General features: G+C 31.8%; 1 protein-coding gene across 12 annotated transcripts in view; it reads left to right on the forward strand.

Moving 5' to 3' along the window:
* NBEA (neurobeachin) overlaps positions 1–24,907 on the forward strand; it is a 536,549-nt gene that overhangs the window by 42,532 nt on the left and 469,110 nt on the right. For all 12 annotated transcript variants that reach the window (XM_074378046.1, XM_074378047.1, XM_074378045.1 and 9 more), the window contains exons 2-4: positions 17,587–17,818; positions 21,320–21,420; positions 21,667–21,762. In XM_074378046.1, coding sequence (XP_074234147.1) covers positions 17,587–17,818; positions 21,320–21,420; positions 21,667–21,762 — 429 coding nt within the window. The remainder of the gene's footprint in view (positions 1–17,586; positions 17,819–21,319; positions 21,421–21,666; positions 21,763–24,907) is intronic.

The following is a 24,907-nucleotide window of genomic DNA, read 5'->3' on the forward strand; positions in this document are numbered from 1 at the left end:
AGGGCAGTTTATGTAGAATGCTATATGAGTTTGGACTGTGTTGGAACTGAGTTGGGAAGCCAGTGGAGTGTTTTAAGCAGAGGAGAGACATGATCTGCTTAGCACTCATAATTGATACTGTTAAAACCAGTGTTGAGAATAAATCCTAGGTGGTGTGAGTAGATACAGAGAAACCATTGAGGAGGTTCTTTCAGTAACACCGAGGAGAGATAGGTACTGTTTCAGATCCTGATGGTAGCAGTATTAAATAGCAAGAATTGATCAGATTCTAGATATATTTTGAAGGTCCATCTGCCTGGATTTGCTAGACATTTGGATGTGGGCATGTGAGAAGGAGAGGAGTCAAGGGTAACTCAAATTCGGCCTAACTGAAAGAATGGAGAGTTACCATTGACTGAGATTGGGAAGTTTGCTTGAGGATCTAGTAAGTGGGTGCAATGGGGAGAAGATTGGGAGATTGTTTTTGGCCCTGTGAAGTTTTAGATGTTTATCACCCATAGCAGAGGAGATGACAGGAAATCAGTTGGATATAGGAGGCTGCAAATGGTCTGAGCTGAAGATATTTATTTGTGAGTCAGCAGTATCTGGTTTGTACTAAAAGCCATGAGATTAAATGAAGTCATGGTATGGGCAGAGAAGTGACAAGTACTGGGACTAGGGGCAGTTCAAATTCTGTATGTCCTAGGGATGAGGAGGGTTCAATAAATGAGAGTAGAGAAGTAGGCTAGTGGCTGAAGAATGAGAGAGGGTCATTTTTTTTTTTTTTTAAAGAAGGGGTAGATTTTAGTGTGTTTGCATGCTCATGGGAATGTCCCAGTAGAGGGGATGACCTGGACCCTGGTGATGCAGGGACATAGAAGTTGGGAACAATTCACAGAAAATAAGTGAAATTCAAAGAGTTTATATACCCTTCTTAGCAAAGGAAAGAGGGTTTGGACTCCAAGGGATGATACTTTGTGAGGACATAGACTAGGAAATATGTGGGAGAAATAATGGAAGATGAGGTTATTTTAGTAAAATTTGGTTTATGCAGACTCGTCTTAGGGCCAGCTCTCCATCTTCAGTAATAAGTGTTGCTCTTGTCATCCTAGCACAGGAGAAGTGGGATATTTCTGCCACTTTCACAATGGTAGATTTATGCCCTGCTTTTAGGTAGATAAGGGGAAAGCAGAGAACTCTTCCTGTATCTGTTGATTCGTAATTGCCTTCAGCTTAAAATAACCTTTGTGCTATAGTGCCATTTTTGGGTGGCATATCCTGATTCCCTTCAATATGAGTAAGTAATTGACTAGTACATGCTGAAACTACATGGATTATTGCTGTTACTTGCTGTGACTTAATTTTCAAACAGTAAAAACAACTCTTTGCATTATATGTAAACATATATATTACCTTAGTATGTAAATATGACATGAAAATGCAATCTTTATTTCAAGTAAAAATTGTTTTGATATTGACTTCTGTAGATCGAGGAAAACTGAAGTAATTACTCATAGTTGGAAATTCCTATATGAACAAGATACTGCTCTTAATACTCCTAAGGATTTCTAAGAAATGTTTATGGAAGCTTGAGTTTAGATGTGTATCTTCACTTTAAGGATTATTCATTTTAGGCTAGATGATGTTTTACTTAGGCTTAATCCTTCACAATTATGGTATTGCATTTATAAAGGGAATTTTAACTTTTATACCTATGTATGAAATGTGAGTTTGTGTTTTCTAAAAAGCAAAACCAACACTTTCCTTGTGATACTCTTTACTATCTCTAAAAATTTTTGGTAATTTTTTAAACGATTTTACAATTATATATATTTAGAGATTATGCTTTTATTTATTTATTTATTTTTTAGTTGAAGTATAGTCAGTTTACAATGTGTCGATTTCTGGTGTATAGCATAATGTTTCAGTCATATACACATACATATATTCTTTTTCATTACAGATTGCTACAAGATATTAAATATAGTTCCCTGTGCTATACAACATAAACTTGTTTCTCTATTTTGTATATAATAGTTGGTATTTGCAAATCTCGAGCTCCCAATTCGTTTGATGCAATTATATTTTTTAAATAATATTAATCACTTGTCATTTAGTTCTGTTTATCTATGCATGGTGCTAATGAAGTTAAAGTCATGAGTATTACTCCCGTGTAAACCAGTAAGTTTTCCTCCTTATTTTTTGCTGGCTGCTCATCTCATCCTGGAAAAATAAGGGAACTTAACATTATTAAGTACCTAGTCTAAGCCGGTCACTGTTGGGCACTTACATACAATAGTTTCTTTAATCATCCAACATCCCTGTGAGATAGGCGGTGTTATACTGAGAAGCTAACTTGCTAAGCCAAGAATTTAGTAAGTGGCACAATCAACATTTGGTTCCAAGTTAGCCCAACTCCACAGATTTGTGTTTGATCAATTGTGGATCAGTAAAAACCACTTTTACACAGCATTTAAAAACAAAACTGGTTATTTAGCCTTATGTAGTGAATTGTTCCTTTTCTTCTTGGTTGTGTCATCCTTAATCAGTATCTCCTTGGACTCTATCACTCTCCTTTAATTAGCTTTTACTTCATATTCTGATTAGGAATTTGATCAATTTCCATGTTATGGGAAGAAGAGAAATATAAGGAAGGGACCGCTTTGGGGTATTATGGAGTGGAAGTAGAAGTGGGAAGTTGAATGGCATTAGGTTTGCTCTGGATTCTGTACCTAAGGGATAATTTATTTTCATAGACAAATTGGCAGGAATTCTTTGATCAAACAGGCCAAAGGGCTATTAAGTTGAAAACTTTAAAAATGTAAATATTACTTAAAACTCACTGTTAAATATACTGATATCTTGAAAACTATATCAAATACTTGTTTAATAGATATAAAATAGTTTCACATGTTGCAGTGCATACTGCATAGGTGCTGCTCATGGACTGGTCAGTAAGACATAAATGGTCCTATCTTCAGGGAGTTGATAGTCTAGTGTTTATATATAACCCCTGAAACTAAGAGTTACTATGGTCCCCCCAACTTCTTTTTTTCCTCTACTTGTAAAAATAAATGATTCTCTGTTTATAAAATTTATAGAATCAAAAAATATGTAAAATATGTAAAGATAAAAAGGAAAGCTTTTACAAACCTACAACTCAGAAATACACTTTTAGAAACACTTTAGTTCCTTTTCTCTCTATGTAAATTTATTAGCACAGATGGAACATATATCTCATGAGAAGAAAAGTTTACTTACTTGCTATGTCTCATTTTTGATTTTCAGAGTTTCCTCTTTATCTGAGGGTTGTGTACATTGTTTTTTCTCCTATGAATCATGTTATGAATTTATTTACCAAATCTATGTACTGTTTTTGTTTTTTAACTCATGAAATTCTGCCTTAACATTAATACATCATAATTTACTCAGATTTGCTTTTTAAAAACTTTTCCCAACCTTTTGAGTTAAATGCTTGATTCATTTATTTTTAATTTTTTGTTGCTTCCTAATGAGAACCTTTTAAAGTAGGAATGCCGTCTCATTGGGATATAAACAGCCTTTTGGGAAGTCACATTCCTATCCTGGTTATTGCCAAAAAATTTCTTTTTATCTCATTGCAGCTTCTGTGAATTGTAGAAATCAAAGGGTAATGTTTTATTGTGCTAGCCACATATTTTAAGCCTTAATAACATTATTAAAATTAAAAATAATTATAATTGGAAAATTATTTTAGAATTTAAATTCTGCATTTCAAAAGTTTCCACATATGTAAAACCCATATTATAAAAGATATTCTGTGTGCTCTGTAAGAGAACTTACATGATAACCTTACTTAACAAGCAATATGTATAACAGTGATTTATGTGTGCAGATTTTGTCTTTTCGCAAAATGGTGCATACACTTTGGACTGAATTTTGAGTTTCAGATAAAAGATTGGGATGTAGATGTTTGTTAGTTTTTCTTCTTATATAATCTCTTGTTATCTTTTATTCATCCATTTAAAAATCATTATTCATTACATTTAAATTGAGGCGAATAACTAGAATAAAGTTATATTTTTATATCAAAGCAGTTAACCTCTTAAAACCCTCAGATATTCAATTATTATTTACCATTAGAATTTAAAAAGTTAGAAATAAAATGAAAACGCTCTCATATAATTTTTGTGAGTTAGATTTTGATGTGGCTGATTGCATACATTTACTTTGTAAACAGAGATTGCCATATGTGATTATGTGTACATATTTACACACTGAAATATATAGTGAAGAGTCTTTGTGAAGGCATTTAAAAAATTTTTTGGTGAAAAATGGAGTTTATTGCTTTGTGTTAGAATCTAAATATTAATATATCTAATTGATTCATCAGCTGCTTGGATTTCTTGTACCTCTTGCATGAAAGTTACCTTATGTGCCAGGCACTAGGATGTGTAATAGAGAAAGGCTAGGACTGTGTCCTCTACTAGCGTGTTTTTGTTTTTTTTTAATGAGATATGGATAATATATACATCATCAAGTGCACGTTGTAATTAATTCTATGAATGAAATAGTGTATTTTATTATGGAATAATGGAGACATACTTTAGGTGGAGTAGCCAGTGAATCCCTCTTTGAGGAGATGGCAACTCAAACTGAGACCTGAAATATGAGAAAGAACTGGTCATGCAAAGAGCCAGTAAAAGAGCACTGCAGATAGAGGGAACAATGAGCAAAAGGCCAGGGAGTTGGAGGAAACAAGGTCTATTGAGGAACTGATCAGAATCTGAGTGATTGAAGCCTATAATGAGCAAAGGGGAGAGCAATGTGAGATGAAAGTAGTGAGGTAGACATGGGGATTTGTTCAGGTTTTACAGACTGTGGGACAGAGCTTATATTATGGTACAGGAGCAGTGGGAAGCTGTTGAAAGGCTGTAACCTAGAGGAGTGACATTTATGTTTTAACAAAATCTTCAGACTGTAGTAGAAAGGGACAGGGACAAAGGAAGTGGAGATCTAGTGGTATAGTGCTTTGTTCACAGTAACTACACAGCAGTTTATTAAATAAAGTGATGAAACTACAATTAAACAGGAGAGTCTTGTTTCTAGTTGTTTCTAGTAGGGTTGTTTCCATTTTGTAGACTATTAGTAAAATGTGTGATCTTATGTTTTCATTTCCTTTGGGTAAATACCTAATAGAATTGCTGGGATGTATGGGTAAATGTATGTTTAACATAATAAGAAACTTGCCAAATTGTTTTCCAAAGTGGCTATGTCATTTTGTATTCACACAAGAAATGTGTAGGAGTTCCAACTGTTTCATATCTTCTTCAACACTTAGTCTTGTCAGTCTTTTTGACTTGAATCTAGTGGGTTTATAGTGGTTACTTACTATGGCTTTAATTTGCGTTTTCATAAATGACAAATCATGTTGAGCATCTTTTCATATGTTTATAGAATATTTTTATAAGCTATGTTTAGATCTTTTGCTTATTTAAAAAATAGATTGGTTTTCTTTTTATTGTCAAGATGTGAGAGCTCTTTATACATTCTGGATACAAGTCCTTTATCAGATACATGATTTCCAAATATTTCTTCTCAGGCTGTGGTTTGCTTCTTTGTTCTCAAAATAGTATATTAATTTTGCAGAAATCCGAATTATCAGTGTTTTCTTATGTAGTTTGTCCTTTTGTTTCCTGTTTAAAAATACCTGCCTAGTCTAAAGTCAGAAAGATACTAGGTGTTTTATAGATTTAATTCTTACATTTGTGAATGGTGTAAAGTAAGAGTCAAGGTTCATTTCTTGGCATATGGATGTCCAGTTCTTCCTCACTATTTGTGAATACTGATCTTCCTCCATTATTTATCTTGATATCTTTATCTGTAATCAACTGGTCAGTGACTGAATTGTTTTTTGAATTGTGTGGGTCTATTTCTGGACTTCCTGTTACGTTCTATCAATGCAAATGTTTATTCTTCCAGCAATACCACATTGTCTTGATTTATGTGGATTTGTAGTTTAGTCATGAAATTTAGTAGTTTAGGGCCTCTCAAGTTTGTTCTTCTGTTTTGGATTTGTTTTGGCTCATATGGGCCCCTTTAATTTTATTGTCCAAAATCAGCTTGTGAATGTTTAATGAAAAGACAGACACAATTTTGATTTGGATTTTGTAAAAATTTGGGTAGAATTAATATGCAGTACATTTCTACATCTGTTTAGGTTTTAGTTTTCTTTTCTCTTTTTTGATAAAAATCTTGGCAATGTTTTGTAGTTTAAGTATATTGACCTTATAAAAGAATATTTAGATATATGTCTAAGTATTCCATGTTTTATGCTATTTTAAATGATATTCTTTCTTGGTGTTAATTTATTATTCAAATAAAGATTTTTGTATATTGATCTTAAATCCTGAGACTTTAATAAAAATCTTTATTAATTTTAGAAGTTTTTAGTAGACTCCCTAAAATTTTCTATGTAGATGATTATGAGGTTTGTAAATGAAGATAGTTGTACTTTTTCCTTTCCAATCTATAGGCCTTTTATTTATTTTTCTTGGCATTTGCATTGCTTTAGGCATCGAGTATAATGCTGAATTAGAAGTGGTTGGAGAGGACATCCTTACCTTATTCCTAAAAAGCATGCAGTCATTCACCGTTAAGTATGATGTTAGCTGTAGGTTTTTCACAGATGCCTTTTACCTGTTTGAGGTAAAGTTACTTTATACTCCTAGTTTACTGAAAAGTTTTTATAATAAATAGATTTTAATTTTGTCAAATGATTTTTCTGTGTCTTTTAAGATCATAATATGGCTTTTGTTTTTTAGTCTGTTAACATGGTGAATTATAGTGTTTTGTTTTTTGATTGGTAAGCTAAACCTGCATTCCTGGGAAAAAATGTACTAGGTTATGATTTTTTAAAACATGTTGCTGGATTGGATTTGCTGTGTATTTTGTTAAGGTTTTTGTGTCTATGTTCAAAAAGGTTATTTGGTTGTAAGTTTTTTTTTCTTGACATATTTTTCTAGTTTTATTATCATGGTGTTATTGGCCCTTTATAAAGTGAGTTTGGAATTGCTCTCTTTAAAATTTTGGGAAAAGATAGTATAGAATTGGTAGTATTTCTTTCTTAGATAATTGATGGAATTCACCTGTGAAATCATCTAGATCTAGGGTTTTGTTTGTGGGAAGATTTGTAACTACAAATTTAATTTTTATAGTAGACATGAGTCTATTTTGGTGGCCTGTTTCTTCTTAAGTAAGCTTTGGTAAATAATTTTATTTAAGTTTTCAAATTTAAAGACCTAAAGTTGCTTAGTAGAGTCACCTGTTATCCCTTTAGTATATGTAGGATCTTAAGTAATAACTCATTTTTGTGTGTTAATGCTAATTTGTATTACTTTCTAGCCTTTCCCAAGATTCTCCCTTGACCCTCCTCAACTTTCATTCATTTGGTTAAGTAAATTGGAGAACCAGCATTTTGTTTCATCACTATTTTTGCTGTTTTTTATATCTTTGATTTTTCTAGCTTTAATTATATTTTTTTCTTTGTCTTACTTTGGGTATGATTTGCTCTTTTTTTCCTAGTTTCTTAATGTGGAAATTGATGTGATTGATTTGAAATCTTTTTTCCTTGGTAATATAAACATTTAATGCTATTAATTTCCCAGAGGCATTGTTTTATCTGTATCTCCCAGATTTTGATATGGTCTGTTTTCCTATTTATTTAGATAAAAAAAATAATTTTCTTGATGACTCCTTCTTGACCCACAGTTTACTTAGAATGACTTTCCAGATTCTTTAGGGTTTTTTTTTTTTTTAATAATGTATATTTATACAGATTTTTATTTTAATTCTGCTGTGTCCAGAATTTTTAACTTTATTGAGAATTCATTTACAGCCCAGGATATTCTCATCCTGGTGAATACTTGATGCTCATTTGAAATGGGTATGTTTTCTGCTGTTATTAGGTAAAGTGTTTTATATGCCTCTATAGCAATTAGATCAAGGTGATTGATAATGTTTTTAGTTATCTTTTATAGTCATCCCTTGTTATCTGTGGAGGATTGGTTCCAAGACCCATTGTGGATACCAAAATTTGAAGTTGCTCAAATCATATAGTTGGCTCTCTGTATCCACTCTTCCTGCATTCATGGTTTCAATCAACAAAGAGGATCTTATAGTACTGTAGTATTTATTGAAAAAAATTCATGTATAAGTGAATTTTCACAGTTCAAACCTGTGTTGGTCAAGGGTCAACTATATATCCTTACTGAATTTTTTTTTGGGTCTGCTTAATCTACTTATTACTGAGATGGGAGTGCTGAAATTTCCAAATAAAGTTAGATTTGTCTGTTCCTCTTTTCATTTGTTCAAGATTTTGTTTCCTGCTTTTTGAAGCTCTGTTACTAGATGCATTCATATTTAGGATTGCTGTGTCATTTTGATGAATCAGCTCCTTTCTCCTTATGGAAAGTTTCTGGTTATTATTCTTTTCTGAAGTCTACATTTTCTTATACTAATATAGCCACACCATTTACTTTTCAGTTGTATATGCATAGTGTATCTTTGCCCTGTCTGTTTCTTTATACTTTAATTCTGAGGTTGACAAACTATTGTCCATATGCTAGCTACTTGATTTGCTAAATAAAATTTTACTGGAACCCACTTACACCTTGTCATTTACATGTTGTGTATGGCTATTTTGAGATGCAAAGTTCAGTAGTTACGATAGAGACCACAGAGCCTGGGAGTTTAAAATCTTTATTATCTGTTCCTTTAAGAAAAAGCTTGCTGACCTCTATAATTTTTTTGCTATGTAGAATATAGTTGGATCTTGCTATATTTTATGTTTGTACCTTTTAAGTGGTGGTTTTAGATTATTTATATTTAATGTAATTATTATTAATTATTAATATGACATTTCAGTCTGCTATTTTTGCTATTTATTTTCTATTTATCACATCTCTTTTTCTGTTTGTTTCTCTTTTTTTCTTTTTCATGTTTGGTTTTGGATTAATTGAATACTTAGTATGAATTCTATTTTGTATCCACTATTGATTTATTAACCATACCTCTTTGTTTCTTTAAAATTTTTTTAAATTAAGAATTTAAAATTTTAAAGCTATTTTAGGTTCACAGCAAAATAGGGAAATGTACAGATTTCCCAAATGCTCTCTGCTCTCACACATACTTAGCCTTCCCCCACCAGAGTGGTACATTTGTTACAGTTGATGAACTTGCATGGATACATCATAATCACCTGAAGTCCATAGTTTATATATTGTTCACTCTTGGTGTTATACATTCTGTGGATTTGACAAATGTATAATGACATGTGCCCACCATTGTAGTAGCATGCAGAGTATTTTCACTGCCCTTAAAATCCTCTATGCTCCTCCTGTTTGTCTTTCCCCATACCAACCACTGGCAACCACTGATCTTTTTATTGTCTTTATAGTTTTACCTTTAACAGAACAACATGTAGTTGGAATCATGCAGTATGTAGCATTTCTTACATTGGCTTTTTTACTTACTAATATGCGAGTAAGTTCCCTTCATGTCTTTTCATGACTTGCTTGTATTATTTGTTTCCTGTGGGGGAGGTAATTAGGTTTCTTCATTGATTTCCACATGGAGAAAGTACTGGGAATTGAACCTAGGGTATCTTGGGTGCTGAGCATGTGCTCTACACTTGAATTATATACCCTTCCCCCCTTTTCATGACTTGGTAGTGAATTTCTTTTTAGCGCTGAATGATATTCCTTTGTTTGGAATGTACCACAACTTACCCATTTACCTAATGAAGGATATCTTAGTTGCTTTCCAGGTTTGGCAGTTATAAATAAAGTTGCTGTAAACATCTGTGTGCAGAGTTTTGTGAGGACCTAAGTTTTCTGCTCCTTTGAATAAAAACTAAGGAGCATAGTTGCTGTATTGTGTGGTGAGGGTATATTTAATTTTGTAAGAAGCCATTGAATTGTCTTCCAAAGTGGCTGTACCATTTTGCATTCCCACCAGCAAAGAATGAGCATTTCTGTTGCTCCTTAGCCTCACCAGCATTTGATGTTATCAGCGTTCTGAATTTTGGCCATTCTAGTAGGTGTGTAATGGTATCTTATTGTTGTTTTACTTTACTGGTGATATAGGATGTGGAGCATCTTATATGTTTATTTACAATGTGTTTATCTTCTTCAGTAAAGTGTCAGTTAAGGTCTTTCATATTTGTTTCTTTTTTACATATAGTGTTTTCTCTAGAGCTTACAATATGCATTATTAACTTATCACTCTCAATCTTTAAATACTATACTACTGTAAGTATAGGATAAAGAACTTTTAAAAGTATACGTACTCTTTTCCTAGCGTTTGTGTTCTTGCTGTCATTGTTTTTACTTCAGTATGTGTTATAAATCGTTTAATGCATTGTTATTTTTGCTTTAGATAGTTATCTTTTAAAGAGTTTTCCAAATAGAAGAAAAAAATCTTTGTATCTAAAAACAGACTTATTAGTTCTGGCACTCTTCAGTTTTTTTGTGTGTCATTTCAGATTTCCATCTGGTATTATTTTCCTTCTGCTGGAAAAACTTACTTTAACATTTCTTGTAGTAAAAGTCCGCAGGCAACATATACTCTACAAGCTTTTATTTGTCTGAAAAAGTCTTTATTTTGTTTTTATTTATGAAATAGCTTAGGGTTTTCAGTGTTAGGCTGGGAGAATTTAAAAGCATATAGTGGTTTGGCAATTAACACATTTAATTTTCCTTCATATGTCACTTGTCACCTAGTAGCCAGGTGTATTAATCATGTGTGTTTGTTATCGTCATATAAGGCAGTTATAAAAGTGGTTATACTGCTTTTGATAAACTGCATGTTGTTTAAAATATAGTTTAAAGAAGGCACTTATTGTATGATAGTCATTCCCTTTGTTTTCTCCTCCCTTCCCTAGAGTTTATGGAGGTATTGTAGCAGCGCTTGTTATACTCTTGGGTATAGTTATTTCTATACCACAGAAAGATTGCCAATATAAATTACTTGTAGAGAGGACTGGTATGAAAGAAATAGGAATAAAAGACGTAACTTTCTCTTTTTCTTGCCTTGGTTTGTTGGCTGGGTTTAGGATCATTAAATTTTATTATGTTCATGTCCAAATTTATAAAGTATTTTCCTATTATTTACTAAACACTTACCTAAAAGTCATTCATTATGCATGCTAATGTTTAATAGCAGATATTGAAGGCTACATGACTGGTGGAAGTACATAATTATGTCTTGAGGGTGGTGATCTTTCTGGTAATGATATATATTTTAATTCTTTGTGATATTGATGAGACAAGACCAATTCTAATGCTGACACTAGCTTAGGGACCTTGCAATTTCCTTGTTTGAGATACTTGTCTCACAGAGTTATAAGAATTAAATGAGGCTATACACATAAATTACTAAGCATATAATAAATGTTCACAGGATGGTGGTTCTTAATTATCATGTTTCACTTTCATTTCTTTGTAAAATTGTATATATAGCTTTATATTGATGATCTATTCTTTAGAAATTAATAATTCAAAAGCTTTATAATTTAGATTGTTTCTGCTTCTAAAAGTAATTTGATTGGCTAATAGTAGAAGACATCCGTATACTAATAGAAAACAAAATGTTAACAGGAAGACAGAATAGAGGAAGGAGATAAGACAAATGTAGTTTTCAAATTTTCAACACTAAAGTAATTTTTTTGATGGGCCATCCTTTTTTTATTTCTTTGTGTGTCTCATATTTTTTGTTGAAAATTAGACATTTTGAATATTGTAGTGTGAAAACTCTGGAAATCAATTCTTTTCCCTACTTCTTTGTGTTTGTAGTTGCTATTCTGTGTTATTGCTATTTGTTTAGTAACTTTTCTAAAGTATATTCTTAAGGTCTATAGTTTTCTGCCACTTTTGGCCATTGAAGCCTTTATTCTTAGTTTGATGATCAGCTGATGTTTTGACAAAGTTACCTTAAGTGCCTGGAGCTGAGGAAAGAAAAAAAAAGAAAGAGAAAAATACTCTTCCTATCTTTTGCTCTGTGCATTTCTTCAGTGCTTAGTCAAGCTGTTTACAACTCTGCCTTAACTTTTACCTTCTACTTTTGTAGACTCTAAAGGCCAGCTACAGGTAAAAGCGTAGGGTCTTTTTAGGTCTTTTTTGAATGTGCAGCCTGCCCTGTGCATGCATGTGGCTTTTTCTGTTACCCAGTATACATGAGAGCTTTTAAAAGACCTTATACCCACACTTATCCTCTTTCCCTACATGTTCCTTCCCAGGCTTCCAGGTCTGTCTATTGCTTGTCCCAAGTGTTGTCTTATTCCAGGCTGCTGAAGCTAATCCGTGTGCCTTTACGTGCTTTCAGCAAAAGTGTCCTAGCTGGGAACATTCTGAGTTAGATGAGGCAAAGAAAATTCTCTGTGTCTATCCTTGAGGGAGCTGCTGGACAAGTTCAGACCCACAACCACAATTCTTTGAGAATAAGATCCGTAGTGCTCCATTTGGACTAGCAACGCTCATCACCAGTGCAGGCTGGCGTCCTCATGACTGTTGCCAACCTGGGCTGTGGGGGATTGAAGGTGGGACCGTGCCTTTCACCACAAAACAGTAGCTTCTTCTCAGTAAGTCTTACCTTGGCTGTACATTTTTGACTTGATTACAGAATTCTTTAGAAGCTGATTCTGCAGGTTTTTGCCAGATCATTAGTTTTTTTAGGGAGGACATAGTTGCCCACTCTGCTGTTTTTTGGTGATGTCACTCCCAACATTCTTTTTCAAAGGAAGATGTTGTAAACTGATTTCACTTGAAAATAGTTAGAAACTGGACGTGGAAATATATTTAAGCCTGATTTTAATAACTAAAAATTGTGTGTAGTGTATTTAGATCTTATTTAGATGTCTCCCCAATTTTACCGTGAAAGCTCACATATTTTCCAAGTAGTAATAGAAGAAAAAGGAAAGCAACTGAGGGGCATAAACAGGGATGAGAAAACATTTTCTTTGCCTTTGTGATCATCTCTGGAACTTTAAAGATGTTATATGGCATTGAGAACAATTCATTGCTAAAACAGAAAAGTAGAACATGGTCTACTTTTAGACAGATCTAGCTTGTAGCCTGGCGACTGACCGTGAATTAGTGAAGCCTTTCTGCCAGGTTGCTTCTCTCTCTTCTGTCCTTTCATCCTGCCATCTTCCCATTTCATGTGAAATACTGAATAATTTGCATGGGTTTAGCTGTGTACTAGTGATATAGATATGCTTGAGAGTTACAAATGGTTCTTACACTCACAAAGCTGTAAAGTGGGTAATAGAAAGTAATCTGTAAACATCTATGATATACTGAAATGATTGCTGTGGTGTGGATGGGTTGTAATTGTTGTTCAGAGAAAGGCAGTCTTTGTGGTTCCTGGGAAGACTTTCTGGATTAAGCGGTATCTAAACTGATATTTGGAGGTTTATTGGAAGTTAAATTTAGGGGTTGGAAGGGATCCCTGTGTCATGCATGGAGAGTAACATCATGAAGAGTTTTAGATGAAGTGAGAAATGGCATTGCAGAAATGTTCTTTCTGGCAGTAGCTAGGGAATGAGGAGTAGGGGAAGCTGAATGTAGGGTGCTGAATTGGAGCGAAGAGTTGAGAGTTGCAAAGATTTTGCAAAGAAATCCAACTGGTTAATAATTAATCCAGTTTGATCTAATTAATGTACACTGTATTATCCCATATGATCCTAACTTATAATCAAAGATTTCAAAATAAAGATATTTAAAACTCTATACTTAAAAAAAAAATAAAAGATACTTATATTGCTAATTATGAACCATATTACTTTCAGAAGATAATATATTTCTAGGTCAGCATTTTATATTCCTAATTTTTATACAGTAATTTTTATGCTTTTATGCAAATTAAAGTTCTTTAAAAAGCTCAGCTATGCTATTTACTTTATTCATTTATGACCGACTCTTGAGTAGGAAGCACCATTATCGGCCACTTTTCTTGCAGTGGCAATACCTTTTAGAATTTTAAGGAGAAGTCCTGGAGGAAAAGAACACCCTTAACTGTGCAAATAGAGTGTCACATGGACACATTCAGATTTTTAGCAAGTCTCAATTGATTTATAAGTCTCATTTATACCATGGTAACACTGATTTTAGCTTTTTTTGATTTAGCTTTTTGGCTTGTTGTGTCACTTTGTTGGCATTTTAAAATGTTTTCCCTATGAATTTTCTTTTTTTGTGTTTATTGCTAATTTTCCTGTACTTGAGCATTCAAAGTCTTAGATTTTCCTGCTGAAATAATGTCTTTAAATAACTTTAAATAAATTGGTCGTTTTTTCTTTATTGTGACTTATTAGTACATCTGGATGTTTTCTTTCTTACCCACAGAAATCGTTTTTGTCTTTACTCATTTTACCCACATATTGTTCGTAAAACACTAATTTCTTCATAGAGCTACTGTGACACAATTACATCTCTATTTTTTGAGTTTACACCGTCAACCTCATAGCAAGTTGTTTAGGTGCATTTTCTAGTCTAGACTAGAATCCTGGATCTGCCATTTACTTCTGTGTGACTTTAGTTATGTTGCTTAACCTCATTTATCTTGTTTCTTTCTATGAAGATAATTAAGCTTTTTCCTCATAGAGTTGTTAGAGAATTATTTAAATAATAAAAGACCGGTTGTTTGTACCTTTTCCTATATGCTTTAAATATATGCAATATTTATATGCTTGATAAATATTGAACTGTTCATTACAAATGAGGAATAAATATTTCCCTAATATTGGAATGATAGTCTTATAAGCAGTTAGCCTCTTTAGCACTAATGTATTAAAAATTATAATAAAAGTAAAAAAGACCATTTGAAACCATAGATCTACTCTAGAACATTGAAAATAAATATTTTTATAGCTTCTGGCAGTGAAATCAGGGAGCCATAACTTACTCTTTTGTAGTTAAATGATGTACAGAAAGGGGCATTGTTTTTTTAACTGTGAAAGTTGGAACCTTAGGCTTCACATAATAGGCTGATTGTTAGAATTACACATTTTAATTGTTAATTCCTTTAAAAGCAGAATATTTTTTGTTACCACTGAGTCCATCTCTGTTATTTACACATTTGATAATGGTTTTTGGGTATACCAGATTCTACTAAAGCGTTTATAACTCATTAAGGAGATTATTCTAAGCAATTCTTCGGTGTTATCTCATTTTAGTGTATATGAATTCTTACATTAATTTATTCAGAGGCTCATAGACTTAAACTTTGGTATCTAATTCTTTTAGGTCAGTCAGTAAGTGTCCACATCATTGTTTTTCAAACCTATTTATTTCTCTGTATAGTTGACTTCTAGAGAACCTCTTCTGAGTTACTAATCATGGGTCTATGTATTTAATAGTAGCAATTCACGTCAATTGGACATATAAATATGAATAAGTAAGTAGTTCTTTGGTGAGATGATGGCATGGTGAAAATGATGTTTGAGTTGGTTTTGATAGGTCTACAAGTAATATCTAAGAGAGTTACATGATCTACAATAATTTACCATTTGCTGGAAATTAGGCATAGATGGCTGTTTCATGATACTTTAGATGAATGTGATTAGTTGACTACATTTTTTAGCTCAAAGTTGGGGTAAGAGAACGGGTAACATCTAATGTTAACTGAATGCTAACTATATGCCTGACTTTGTAACTAAGTGCTTATAATCTGATTACTTTATTTAATCCTCACAGCAACCCTATTAGATAGGAACTTTTATTACCTATTATAGATCAAATAACTGAGCCTTAGAGAAGTAGCATCATTAAAAGTCACATAGCAAGTGAGTGGTGTCGCTAAAATCGGAATCAGGAAGTTTGAACTCAGAGCCAATCTCTTAACCACTCTCATGGTTATTTATGTTAATAAACTAGAAATAATAGGAGTTGAAGTTGTCTCGCACTTAGAAGTAAAACCAACCTTTACCTAGAGAATATCTAGATCAGTAAAAGGTTGGAAGTGAGCATGAAGGGCTAGTTTCTTGTAAAGTTGAATTTTGGAGCTATTATAAAGAAAAATATGTACAGAGTATAATATTTTAAAATTTGAGGATATTTTGTTTTTAAATTCTTAAATTTTAGAAGACTTTAAAAATATTCTTAAGTGAGATTTCATTGCTTGTATAGACTTGTGTGAAGACAGACTTCTGCTGGGTTTTGATCCTGGGTCCTCTACCTACTAGTTTGGTGACCTTTTTGCAAGTTACTTAAACTCTCTGTGCCTATGATTCCTTACCTGTAAAATGAAGGGAATAATAGCTTCTTTGTCATTAGTTGTTGTGAGAATTAAATTATTCAGTACATGTAAAGCACTTAGAATAGTATTTAATGGCATGTGAGGTGAGGTGGTGGTATTATTATTACCATTGTTTATCCTGTTTATATCACATTTATACCACATGGTCATCCGTCATATTAATGAACACCTTCCACTGATGGAAAATTAATTCTACCTCTAGAATCTAATAACTAGTCCCTGTCTGTCCCTAATCTTATTTTCCTTTGCTTCCTCTTTTTCAACTACTCACTATGTCCTTTTTTATACTTTATGTAACTTGTAAGCCACCTTCAACCTTTTTTGGAATAAGGTGGAATATACATAAATACATATAAGCATCTTTATTTCTAGAATTTAGCTCTGTTAGTACATTTTTTTTTCTTGTCCACAGATACATTTTTAGTTCTTAGTGCAGCAATTTCTAGTCTTAATAAGTAAAAATTTTGATGAATAAATAAATGACTTCAAATTTGTCAGGAAGTTTGTGTATGGCTATTATTTTCTGCTTGAATTTTCCACATTTTCTCTAGACCAATAAAGATCCAATTTTCATTGTTCTTTCTTAAGAATGGTACTTATAACTGAATAAAATAATTCATGTGTGGTTTGATCAGTAGCGAATAAGAGGGACAGTAATACTTTTGACTCTTGGTGTAATGCTACAAGTCAAATATGTTGCCATTAAATCAACTCACTTTCCCAATTCACATGTCTTTTTTAAAAAAGTATTACAAGATATTAGATGTTTCTCTTTTAAACATTTTTAGCATTAATTCTATAATTTCAACATTTAGTATAAGTTTGCTAATGTCAATTTCATATTTCTTCAATTCTATAAGTGCAGACGAGACCCAGCTTTTCTTTTTCTGTTACATGTGTTTTATTTGTCAGCCTAGTAATATAAAAGAAAATGAATTTTTATGTCTTAAAATTTACCCTTAGTGAACGCTGCATCTTCTAGTATTTATCACTTTTAAGAACCAAACTGTTTTTTAAGGGAATTTGTCCTGAATCCCACTTCATAGTCATTTGCTCTGTTTGGCTTTTCTAGATTTGAAATTGTCTTTTCCCATTTGCAAAAAAAAATTAAATTTCTGTATGTGAGTTTTAATTTTTACAGCATCTTTCACTTATCTGTAGTGAAATTTTTATCAAAATTAGTTTTAGACTGGAAGACTTGAAATTTTTTAGAGTAGCTATACTTTCTTGCTAGTTAAATGTTTGGTATTATATTGTCTTGTTGTTAGATACAACTTCCCACATTATCATTAGTGATTTTTTTCTGTTTATTTTCAGCTGGTTGGTGGAGAATTTGACTTGGAGATGAACTTTATTATCCAGGATGCTGAGAGTATAACATGCATGACAGAGCTTTTGGAACACTGTGATGTCACATGTCAAGCAGAAATATGGAGCATGTTTACAGCCATCCTACGAAAAAGTGTTCGGAATTTACAGACTAGCACAGAAGTTGGGCTAATTGAGCAAGTGTTGCTGAAAATGAGTGCTGTAGATGACATGATAGCAGGTATGGGATTATCTGACAGGAAACGTATACTTTAAATGTTTATAAAGATTCATACAATTCTGTTTATATTCTATAAACAGAATTTTATAAATTCTTATTTTAAAATAATTACAAATGTCTGGAAAATTTGCCTTTTATATTAAGAGAAAACCTGAAGAATGGAAGATGACTTCTGTATTAGACAAACATAATTACTATTTTGCTTTTCCAGATTTTAGAAAAATCTCAGTAATGTGGAATAAGTGCTATGAAATCTATTGGAAAAATGAATAGTACTTTTCTTTGTAGAATTTAATTAAACCTTCACACAAGTAAAATATCACACTACATGTCACATTTCTATAAAATTATCACTTTATTAAAAATATCTGAGCTTCATGTTCTTCAATCCAGCATATATGGAAATATGACAGGATATGCTAAAAGCCTTTTAGGACAAGCATGCTGTAATTTTTGGAAGTGTCCATTTTACTTTGATATTTTTTGGAGGAACTTTTGTATTACGATAAACACAGATAGTTGTGGATTAGAACATAAAATTTGCATGAAATTTCAAGCTAAAAATAGTAATTTTGTGCTTGTTCTGTGTTATTTCAAATAATAATTTTGACATCTGTAATTCTTCACCGTCAGTCCTTTACCCACCTGCAAGTCCATTTTCCTCTGTAGTTAGATGAACATTAGTAGAAAGTTTTTGAAAGGTGCTCCCGGAACAACAGTTTCCAAAAATATTCCCAAAAATAAGTTTAGAGTTTGAAATGTTGATTCTCTTAAGCCATGGATTTTCAGCATAAGTTTCTTCTGACATGAAAGAGTTTTTCACAATTCTAAAAGTACTAATAAGACTCCTCACAGTATCATCTTATGATCTTAAAAGTAGTTGAAATACTAGAGCATCCTCTATAATATTTGATTTTTGCATAATTAGTTATAATACTGGTAGAGCAAAACATTAAACAGGAAAGAATGGAATGAAGGATAAAGATGAATGCTTTTTAACGTAAACAATATTTCAGAATTTTTGTTTTTCTTATAGAATATATTAAAATCATTTCTAATGGCTTTCAAGGTGACATATATCTCTATTTAGAATGATTTAGCATTCTCTATATTGGTTACTAATGGTTAACTTGATGAAAAAGAGTTTCAAATGTAAAACATCTTTTTAATGAAGGTCTGGTACCATTTCTGTAAATTTTAGTGTTAACAGGAATTTATTTGTATAAACTTACATGTACACATATTGTATAGAACATGTGATCTTTGAATCTTCATATCTGGGTTTAAGCCCTTGATTTTTTCTCTTTAGTTTTCTTTTTTGTAAATAAAATGTCTACTTTATAGAGTGTACTTTAGAAAATGAGCCACAATTATGTACATGTACATACTAGTTTATTGGTACATAATTCATAAGCACTAAGATGTGAGGTGATAGTAAGCATGATAATAGCACAGAAGCTTATATCTTCGTGTTTTTTATTATAAAAAGCTTCTTAATTCCTTTTCCCTTTATTCTCATTAGTGATAAAATGGATAACACAAAATTTTCACTTTGTTATTTTAAGCATTAAGTTTTAGAAAAATACCTCTACCTTACTTTTCAGTAGAGAAATTAAAATTTAGATAATATACTAATGAACCATCAGTAACCACCAAAACACTACTAAGTTTTCACTCTTGAGTGTTTTGTAGCATGCTAAGTTCAAAGAGGTTCTTTTTATTTAATAATGTGAAGGTTTCACTTGAAGGTGGTTGAACATCTATAGTAACCTGATAAAAGAATTTCATAGGCTTAGTATTTTTCCTCCTTTAAAAATCTTGTACAGAAAAGATCTGTTATAACAGATAAAGAAGATCTGTTATAAAATTAAAAACTGAGATAGTTGGTTATGTTATCTGTATAATAAATAAGAAATTTTAATAATTATGTAATTAAATACAAATATAATAGATCACTTTTGTGTCATGTCAGAGATGAGGTAAAGATTTAGAAATAGAAGTTCTTTTAAAATAGTCCTTATAGGCAAACCTTTAAGAAATATTCTTTGAAGGTTGCCATTGCAGCTAATTACTTTAAAATGCTTTATATTAACTTAAGAGTATTAAGGGGCTTGGTTTTTATCTAGAATTCTTAGATGCAGATCTTCTGACTAATCTGTAATAACTATGAACATATTTGGTACTTGAATGGTGAATGACCTTTCCTTTAAAGATCTTTCTTTAAAATGACATTTCCACAGTTACAGTTTTATCATAGAGGTTACTTACTTCTAATGGTGTTAGGTAAAAGTCTGTCAACTATTTATTGATGAAAATAACCATATTAAATTTCTATTTTAAAATACATATATAATAAATATTTTTAAAGTCTTAAATTCCAGCCTTTAATCTGATATTGTGTAATATATATCAATAACCAATTATTTCAACTTATCCTAACCTAATCTTTTTATTAATTGATGATAAATTATTTAGAATGTATATGTGTATTTATTGTAATAACTTGTACAGTATCTTTAATTCTTAGGAAGTGCTTTAGAAATTGAGAAAATGAAGTATATATTTAGATGTGTAATTTCTTACAAAGAATAATTGATAGAGGTACTATTACTCACAATGTCCACAGATGAGAGAGTAATCAGAAATAAGAGATTAAATGTATGATTTTTCTTATTGTTCGGTGAGCTGACGTGTCTCTTATATGCACATAAACTCATTATCATAATGGATATCACTAGTCATGTGTTGAAATGGTACTTCCATTTACAGAGTAATGGGTAAGGGTGAAGCTTCTGGAGCCATACTGCCTGGGCTTGAATTTTGACTCTACCACTTACTAGAATGTGTTCTTGGGCAATACAGTTAAGTTATCTGTGCCTCACTTTACTCATTTTTAGAAGGGGATATTAATAATACTTAACTCAGGCTTGTTATGAGGTTGTGACGTTAATGCATGTAAACCACTTGGAATAAAGCCAGGCAAGGAGTAAGTGTTCACAATTGTTGTTAATGGCCAACGAATATTTCAGGAATATGTTTTATTAAGAGTAGATAATTCTAAAAGAAAATGAGGTCAGCCATCACTCTTACAGTTGAAAACGTCAAATTTACATTTCGTTAAATTGTTACAAGGTTAAATTATTGTACTTTTCTATATTTTTGCCTGCCTTTCCCTGTGTATAGCAGATATGTGTGTGTGTGTGTGTGTGGGTGGGTGTGTGTTCTGTGAATTTATGAAATCTGTTTTATATAATTCTTCTGAGAACTTAATTCAACTGGTAATTCTGGTAGGAAAATCCTATAATTAAAATATTACTTTTTTGTTGTTTGATGATTTAAAAACTGTTAGTTAGAATGGCTATTCATGAGGACATCTAGCTATGTTAGATATCCATATATATGTAGAAATAACAAGATAACTTTTGTTCTTTCGAAAGTGTATTACCTTGACAGATGGCAGCTCATGACTAGAGTTCAGAATAACTTTATTTTCCTTTGAAGATCTTCTAGTTGATATGTTGGGGGTTCTTGCCAGCTACAGCATCACTGTCAAGGAGTTGAAGCTTTTGTTCAGCATGCTTCGAGGAGAAAGTGGAATCTGGGTAAGCTGTGGTCAGAGGGAAAAGTATTCAATATCTGTGCATTAATATTTAATGTTCAACAGTTCATCTCTAGAGAGCTATAAACTTGAATTTATAATGGAAATTGTTCCTCTTAAACAGTTTAGTAAATGATTTAGAATTAATTTTCTCTCTAGTTAGTAAACAGTCCAGTGGTTAACCTGATGAATTAGGTATTTTTTTTTCCCTAAATTTGTACAGTGATATTTCTTTTTCTTGTTTCCTCAGCCAAGACATGCAGTAAAATTATTATCAGTTCTTAATCAGATGCCACAAAGACATGGTCCTGATACTTTTTTCAACTTCCCCGGTTGTAGTGCTGCAGTAAGTTTTAAATTCATGTGTTTATTTTTATTTATTTATTTTTAAGTCAACTCTATGAAGATATAACTTATATACAGTAAAATTCACCAATTTAAAAAATATTGTTTGATGAGTTTTGAATAGTTCTGCAACTACCACCAACAGTCATGATTTAGAACAATTCCATCAGTCACCAAAATTCCCTTGTGTCTTTTTGAAGCAAGTTCCCTCTCCCTAGCCCATCCCTTGCAACCTTTGATTTATTTTGTATTTGTATAATTTTACCTTTTCTGGAGTTTCATATAAATATAATCATATAGAATGTTATCTTTTCTGTCAGGCCTCTTTTAATTACCATAATGCTTATGAGATTATCCATGCTGTAGCTTTTCAGTAGTGCATTCTGTTCCTTCTTGTTCTGAGTAGTATTACATTTTTGGATATACTACAGTTTACCCATTCACTAGTTGATAGACTTTTGGGTTTTCAGTTTTTGGCTATTGCAAATTAAAACCTCTATGAACATTTGAACATAGATCTGCAGGAATGTTTTCTTATCTCTTGAGTAAATACAAAAGAGTGAGATTGCTAGGTTTTATGTTAAGTGTTTAATTTCATGAGAAACAGATAAGTTGTTTCCCCTAGTGGAAAATTTTGCATTCCCATCAGCAACATATGAGAATCTCAGTTGTTCTGCATCCTGAACATTGTGTCTCTTTAATTTGAGGCATATAAATGGTTATGTCATTGGAGTTTTAACTTTGTGTCACGCTTATGACTGATGTTGAGCATTTTTTCTTGTGTTTATTGGCCATTATTGCATCTTCTTTTGTGATGTTTGTGTTTAGATCTGTTAAAACTTTGTGTTTCTCAGTATCTTAAGAGTTCATTATATATTTGGGATATAAATTAATTTGTCAAACATTTTCTTCCAATTTGAAGCTTGTCTTTTTATTTTCTTAACAATATTTCTTGAAGTACAAAAGATTTTAATTTTGATGAAGTCTGTTTAAAATTTTCTTTCTTGTATGTAATATGCTTTTGTAATCTAAGAAATCAGGATCAACCAAGATCACAACATTTTTATTTTTCTTATGCATTCTACCAGAAGTTGTGTTGTTTTAGCTCTTACGTTTAGGTCTGTGATCCCTTTTGTGTGAGTTTTTAAAATACGGTGTGAGGGAAAGTTGGAGGTTAAGTTTTGTTTGTTTTACATATGGATATTGAACTGTTTCATAACCATTTGATGACGACATAGTCTGTTCACACTGGATTATGTTAGCACCTTTCTTTGAAAACTATCTGACCATGTTTGTGTGGATCTATTTCTGAATATGCCAATTCACAGAACACAATGTATCTTCCTTTATTTAGTATTCATTGATTTTTCAGTATTTTGTAAATTTCAGCATTAAAGTCTTAAACGTTTTTATTAAATTTATTTATAAATATTCCATATCGTTTTATGCTTGTATATAGAAATGCAATTTTTTTGTATATTGACTTTGTATCCTGACCTTGCTAACTCACTTATTAGTCCTAGCACTTTTTAGTAGGTGCTTTTTTATTTCATTTTATACCTTTTTGCACTGGCTAGGACCTTTAGTTGAATGACACTATTTTGACTTATTCTCAGTCTCAGGGAAAGCATTAAGTATTTCACCATTAAGTATGCTGTTAGCATTAGGTTTTAAGACATGTCCTTTATCAGGTTGAGGAAATTCCTTTATATTCTTATTTGCTGGGAGTTTTTAAAATCATCACTATGTTAATATCAGTGTTAATTTTGTCAGCTGCTTTTTTGATTTTATTGAAATGATCATGTGATTTTTCTTCTTAATCTTTGTTAATGTGGTGAATTACAATGATTGATATTTCAGTGTTAAATCACCTTTGCATTCCTGGATAAAAACTACTCGATCACAGTGTATTAACCTTTTCATGTAGCATGGATTTGATTTGATAACATATAGCTAAGAAATTTTGTAGTATTTATGAGTGATTTGGGAATGTATTTTTCTTTTCCTGTAATATCTTTCTCTGGTTTTGATGTTATAAAAATTCATCATAAGATGAGTTGGTAAGTATTCATTTCTCTCTGTTGAAGAGTTTGTATAGAATTGATAATACTTATTCTTGAATGTATACTAGAATTCACAATTGAAGCCATTTGGGTCTGGAGTTTTGTTTGTGGGTAGGTTTAAACTGTGAACTTAATTTCTATAGTAAACATAGGGAACATTTGTTCTGAGGAAGCTTTGGTAGTTTGTATCTTTCAAGTAATTTGTCCAGTTAATCTAAGTTGTTGAATATGTTGGCATAAACTTATATGTTGATTGATTCACCATATCTTCTTATTAACTTTTTAATGTCTGTAGGATATGTAGTGATGTTTCCTCTTTCATACTTGTTACTAGATTTCTTTTTCCCAGTAGGTCTAGCTGGAAGTTTATCCGTTTTGTTGTTCTTTTCAAAGTACTAGCTTTCTTAACCTGCTTTATTTCATCATTTTAATCTACATAGTAGCATTGTAGAGAGTATGTAGAATTTTTGGCTAGATGAATTGTTTTCATTTCTGAATTCTGTAGTTCATTGCTGTGGAAGGCTAGTCCCTTAAAGTTTCTTGGCTTACTTTCAGGTAATTGTGAGACTATAATGAAATAATATCCTATTTAAGCACTATAAAGTTGCAAAAAAATCATGTATTTATTGCTCTTTGGTCATAATAAGTACTTAAATGTCCTTGCAATCTTCCATTTCATCAACCATTTCTCTAATTTTGTGTTTTTTTATTAAAATTTTGTTATTAATTTATTTTACGTTACAATTTCCACCAATCATGAAAAAAATAGGAAAGTTTAAAAAAACCACTTTCAGGATGGAAGCTAATAATTTTATGTATCAGATTGTTAGAATAGAACATATATAAAATATTCTTTATAGTACTTAGCAGAGAAAATACTGTCTCTGTCCCTAAGAGGTAGGAGTTCTCTTAGATGTAATAGTTCTATTTACATACATATATACATTTCTAATACATTTTACAGAACTGCTGTTGATCTGATAACCTGGTAGACTTCAGTCTAAGGTATAGGAAAGGAGCAAAGTGTTTTGACTGAAATGTAAGCAAGTTGCTGTTTTACACATAGAATTAACAAAAATTAGC

Source organism: Camelus bactrianus, chromosome 14 (genome assembly GCF_048773025.1).
Source record: "Camelus bactrianus isolate YW-2024 breed Bactrian camel chromosome 14, ASM4877302v1, whole genome shotgun sequence".
NCBI classification, from domain to species: domain Eukaryota; kingdom Metazoa; phylum Chordata; class Mammalia; order Artiodactyla; family Camelidae; genus Camelus; species Camelus bactrianus.